At 42.6% G+C, this 6,000-nt stretch overlaps 1 protein-coding gene across 2 annotated transcripts in view; it reads left to right on the top strand.

Annotated features, from left to right (window-relative positions):
• The first annotated feature begins 3,918 nt into the window (after positions 1–3,918).
• Positions 3,919–6,000, top strand: part of LOC126475168 (tRNA N6-adenosine threonylcarbamoyltransferase) — a 77,436-nt gene continuing 75,354 nt past the window's right edge. The window contains exon 1 of one of the 2 annotated variants that reach the window (XM_050102795.1): positions 3,919–4,174. In XM_050102795.1, coding sequence (XP_049958752.1) covers positions 4,060–4,174 — 115 coding nt within the window. In that variant the 5' untranslated portion in view covers positions 3,919–4,059. The remainder of the gene's footprint in view (positions 4,175–6,000) is intronic. The other variant, XM_050102796.1, reaches the window with a different exon arrangement.

Genomic DNA, 6,000 nt, shown 5'->3' with positions numbered 1-6,000 from the left:
CCTGACCTACAAAAACTACTCACTGGACAAGTCACTGGCTTACAACTAGAACAGTGCACACTGGTAGGATACACCAAACCTATTTGGGGTGCTGTGTCACATGAGAGGATACTATGAGTCGTTCTGCAATCCTGTCATAAAACTGTGTTCGGCTTGCTGCACAATCTTGCACATCCCAGCATACAGCCCAGACTCAAATTAGTCATGGGACGCTTCATCTGGCCCAACGGGAAGCGTCACTGCCTTGTATGGAAACTTTGAGAAATTCACTATCCTAAAGGGGCATTTTCAACACATTAATAATAATTTATTCAGGCCACTCCCTAAGTCACAGGGTTTGAGGTACGTCTTATCCATGATTGACGATATGACGCACTGGGTTGAGACCGCCATGTTACCGGATGTTTGAGCTGACACATTTCCCAAGGCCTTTGTTTATAACTGGATTGGCAGCTTCGGCTGTCCTACGTCGCTGATGACTGACCAAGGTCGGCAGTTTGCGTCCGCCTTCTTCTATGAAATGTGCCCGACTTTGCGGGTGCCATCATTTCCATTTGACTGCCTACCAGCCCCAGTCGGATGACCTAGTAGTATGATGGCATCGCATGTTGAAGGCAACATTAATCTGCCACTCGTAGTTATGGACAGGTGCCCTGCCCTAGGTGCTTCTCAGAATTAGGACTGCTCATAAAGAATGCCATAATTACTGAGGTCGTATATGGTGAGCCACTCTGCCTCCCTTCAGGCTTTGTCTATGATGGTGTAACTACAGCAGACCATGACCTGCTTCAATTAGTACAGTGAATGTATGAGCACATAGACACTGCCTATCCATCTCGCAAATCCTACGATATTTGTTCAAAAGGAGTTAACACCTGTTCCCAAGTTTTACTGCAGACAGATGCCACTAAGCCGGCTTTGGAATCCCCCTACAACGGTCCATATAGCGCAGTCAGGTTGTATACTGACACGTTCAACAATATCATCTTAGGGATGACCACTATGGTGTCTATATACAGATTGAAACCTGCATTTACTATAGCTGGCTCCTTGGTGGCATGCTCGGCGCCTCTGCAGGTAACATACAGCCACTTCAAAGTTCAACTAAATATGAGTGACTCTCTGCCAGAAGATATCAATGTTATCCTATGTTGCTCACTGTCAGTCATCTCCGCCAGTATCGCAAATAGGCAGGCAGGTCCCAATGGAGTCTCCAGGTCAATCGAAACGCAACACCTTGCCTCACTTCGTCGATACAGCGGTTTAACATCTTGCTTCACGACTGATGGGGGCCTCATCGTCACTGCTCCCGTATACGCTGCTCCTGCCACCAACGCCAGGGATGACGCCGCCTCCATCGCTGACTCGCCACCCTCTAATCATCACACCATGTACGCTGCCCAATGATGACGTCACGCCTCCCGCTGCCTCGCCAGTCAAGGACTATCATACTGCCTACAGTGCAGGACAATCCCCCTCTCACAGCATTCGGCATCTCCTTCCACTTCGGGCTTTGGCTGCACACTGCGCTGGCCTGCATACCTCGCTGATTACAACATTTCAGAGATTAATACTTCCAACTCACAAACATCCCACTGGTGCACATAGCTTTCTCCCACAAGCTGCACACTTTGAGGAGGAGACTGTAGGGTCGTTGTGTTGTCGCCCGGAAAAATATTGCTGCCCTGAGGTAGCTCAACTAACCTTTCTGGACCTGACCTGCAGTTAGTTCGCCTGCTTTGATCGATGTTTGTGATAACATGCTTTATGCCTTGTAGGACAATAAAATGTATTTGCATGAAATTGTACAAAATTTTGTGCATGTCCATTTATTCCCGTGGGTCCGCAGTGGTGCATGATGAAAGAGGCATCATGTGGACATGTCTTAAAGCCGGGTTCACTCACGCATCTAATGTGGCCCCACAGCCTGAGGCTTGCTGTAGTGTCATTGTGAGCTACCGTTCACACAAGACCCAACAAATTCTACACAGTTGCACATCTTTCAATATGATGTCAGTTGAAATCATACAGGTGGATATGAAAGTTATAGTGCAGGTTATGGCCTCAGAGCTGTGGCAGGGAAGATGAAACACAAATGCTGGATCCAAAAATAGATTTTCACAGGGTGTAAATCAAGAGAAACAAACACATTTATAAAAGAAATAACGCTCAGAGACCAAAATGCTGTCTGCAATGGCAAACTAACCAACAGCTGGAATGTAAATATGATCTGCTGACAACCTTATTGCATTAATTGAAGTAGGCAATTTGAATAACTAATTTTCAGTTTGACAGATGTCACATCTCACTCTGGAGCTATTAATTGCATATAATCCACGCTCTATGCGGTGCTTGGTCTCACAAATTAGGAAGTTTATACGACTCGCTTTTTTGCTTACATACATTAAGTTGATTTATTTATTCCTTCACAGAATTTCAATGGTTAGCTAATATTGACTAGCCCCAGATACATGCGCACACTCGCGCACCCACTCACACTGCTGACGAAAATCGTAATTCTAGAAGCTGCGAAACTGTACCTGTCATCTATTGTTTTTACTGTTTTCAGAAATAAAAACACACTGAAATCGATTTGAATACAGCAGCAATTACTGCACGATAATTGCGACAGAGTGCTTGTGTTTCGTATTACTGCCGCCATGGAGCAGTGCTGTTAGGATAGTGGCACAATGAAGTTCAACCAAGCTGAACTTTTCGTGGCGTGAAAGAAGTTGCGTCTCTTAAGTGGCGCCACTGAAATGTGGGAGTTCACACATGCAACTGCAGTATGTCACTTGCTGTGGTGACACTTTTGTTGCGTGCGTCAACCTGGCTTAAGAATTGTGTGCCTGTGGAAACCCAGCTAAACATTAAGCTGGGTTCACACATGCATCTAATGTGGCGCCACACCTTATGGCTTGCTGTTGTGGCATCATGAGCTACCGTTCACACAGGACGTCACAAATTCTACGTTGTTGCACAGCTTTTAATATGGGGTCAGTTGAAATCATATGGGAGGGTATGAACGTTATAGTGCAGTTTAAGCCCTTAGAGCTGTGACAAGATTTAAATACAAGGAAAGCGAAAGATAAATGTTGGATCCGAAAGTAGATATCGGAAATGGGTAAATCAGGGAAATAACATTCAGGACGAAAATGCTGTCAGCAGTGGCAAACAAACCAACAGTTAGCATGTAAATATCATCTCCAGACACGATACTCTATCAAGATTTTAGAATCTTGTTGTATTCGTTGATATAGACATTCTGAATAACTAATTTTTAGTTTAACAGTTGCTACAAGACAGTCTGGAGCTATTTGCTGCATATAACCCACAGACTATACCATGCTCAGTCTCACAAATTAGGAAGTATATAAGTCTCGCTTTTTTGGTTACATATATTAATTCTATTTCTTTATTCATTCCAAATACTTTTAAGGATGTGGGATCACACACACACACACACACACACACATATACTGCACACACACACACACACACACACACATACTGCTACAGAAAATCAAACATTAGTGTTGTTCTCGTAGTTTTAAAAGCTACGAAAGTTTACCTACCGACCATTGTTTTCACTTTTTTCAGAAATAAAATAAAAACACACTGAAATCGAATTGAGTACAGCAGCAATTACTCCGCGATAACTGTGACTGAATGCTTGTGTTGATAGGAAAGTGGCTCAACAAAGTACAACCTTTGGGGACCTTTTGGGGCGTGAGAAAAGTTGCGTCACCTAAGTTGCGCCACTAAAAATTGCGAGTTCACACGAGTCTGCAGTATGCCACTAGCTGTGGCGACACTTCTGTTGCGTTTGTGATGCCTTGTCATTAGTGTCGATAGGTATTCACATTTGATTCGAGATAAACGAAGAGTGGTATGTCTGCAAGGAACTTGGATTGTAGGAGGAGGAGCTGTTTATGAATTTGTGGTATACGCAATTACGCATGTTATTGTGAATGATAGTGTTCTTTGCTACGAAAATTGTTGGTATTCGTTAAATGCATAAAAAATATTAGAGCAACATTGTGTATTGCATTTGGAATAATGGTGGTGGCCATTGGTTTTGAAGGTAGTGCTAATAAACTTGGAATTGGAGTAGTAATGGACGGAAAGGTTTTGGCAAATTGCAGGCGTACGTACATCACTCCTCCCGGTGAAGGTAAGCATTTGCCATCTGATTATAGAATCTATATGTTAAAATTCAAAACCAACAGACCAACACATTTGAGCTGTTACGGTTAGGCTAGATCCATGAATGCATTTCTCTTTGTAGTCTGCTTGGTGTAGAATGGAATTGATTAGGTTGTTGTCAGTGTCTTTTATTATGCTACACAGTGCTAAGTTCAATAACTTAGAGCTTACTGAATTTTAGTGATGTTTATCTCACCACGTACACAGACTTACAGCCAACCGTCTCATACCAGGCGCGAGCGCAACTGTGCCCTTTCCCAAAATTTTTACTTTCTACCGTTGTCTGAAACCGTGTTGGCATATTTTGTTGTAGCGCATTTGATCACAATCGCAGCTGTCGATACCAAAATACTAACACCTATAATTTCGAAACGTGGATCCAAAACTCCAAGTGACACAGTAAAGCCTCACTGCAAAAATAAACGAAAACAAACGGGACAAACGTGGAATATTAGACGGTTTAGGACGGGGACAAGCTAAACATACAACAATAAAAGAACACCACACTATCCTAAAACAAATAATATAATTTTTTTTTTTAAAAGAACTTTAATTTTCTGCTACACCAACAAAACCACAAGAATGGGACATGTCCCTTGACATATATATCTCAACCACAGATATCAATATCAAAATACCAACAAATTCAACTCTGAAACATGGAACCAAAACCCCAACTCAAATACCCTATGTGAAATATACAACAGACAAAACATCACAATTGCTATATAATTCAGGGTGATTCAAAAAGAATACCACAACTTTAAAAATGTGTATTTAATGAAAGAAACATAATATAACCTTCTGTTATACATCATTACAAAGAGTATTTAAAAAGGTTTTTTTTCACCCAAAAACAAGTTCAGAGATGTTCAATATGGCCCCCTCCAGACACTCGAGCAATGTCAACCCGATACTCCAACTCGTTCCACACACTCTGTAGCATATCAGGCGTAACAGTTTGGATAGCTGCTGTTATTTCTCGTTTCAAATCATCAATGGTGGCTGGGAGAGGTGGCCGAAACACCATATCCTTAACATACCCCCATAAGAAAAAATCGCAGGGGGTAAGATCAGGGCTTCTTGGAGGCCAGTGATGAAGTGCTCTGTCACGGGCTGCCTGGCGGCCGATCCATCGCCTCGGGATAACGTTTCATAACTAACCTTTTTCGTAGGACTCTCCATACAGTTGATTGTGGAATTTGCAGCTCTCTGCTAGCTCTGCGAGTCAATTTTCCTGGGCTGCGAACAAATGCTTGCTGGATGCGTGCTACATTTTCATCACTCGTTCTCGGCTGTCCAGAACTTTTCCCTTTGCACAAACACCCATTCTCTGTAAACTGTTTATACCAACATTTAATACACCACCTATCAGGAGGTTTAACACCATACTTCGTTCAAAATGCACGCTGAACAACTGTCGTCGATTCACTTCTGCCGTACTCAATGACACAAAAAGCTTTCTGTTGAGCTGTCGCCGTCTTAGCATCAACTGACACTGACGCCTAGTCAACAGTGCCTCAAGTGAACAAATGTACAACTAAATGAAACTTTATAGCTCCCTTAATTCGCCGACAGATAGTGCTTAGCTCTGCCTTTTGTCGTTGCAGAGTTTTAAATTCCTAAAGTTGTGGTATTCTTTTTGAATCACCCTGTATAACCAAAACAAAATTACTTACCAACAAAAGCGTCCAGCAGTACCATCTAGGTTGGCTGCCACACACACACACACACACACACACACACACACACACCAACTACTAAAACTCAAAACCACATTAGCATGATGACAAC

This window comes from Schistocerca serialis, chromosome 4 (genome assembly GCF_023864345.2).
Source record: "Schistocerca serialis cubense isolate TAMUIC-IGC-003099 chromosome 4, iqSchSeri2.2, whole genome shotgun sequence".
Lineage (NCBI taxonomy): Eukaryota > Metazoa > Arthropoda > Insecta > Orthoptera > Acrididae > Schistocerca > Schistocerca serialis.
Note: the sequence above shows the minus strand (reverse complement) of the source record. Positions and strands in the feature narration are given on the sequence as shown.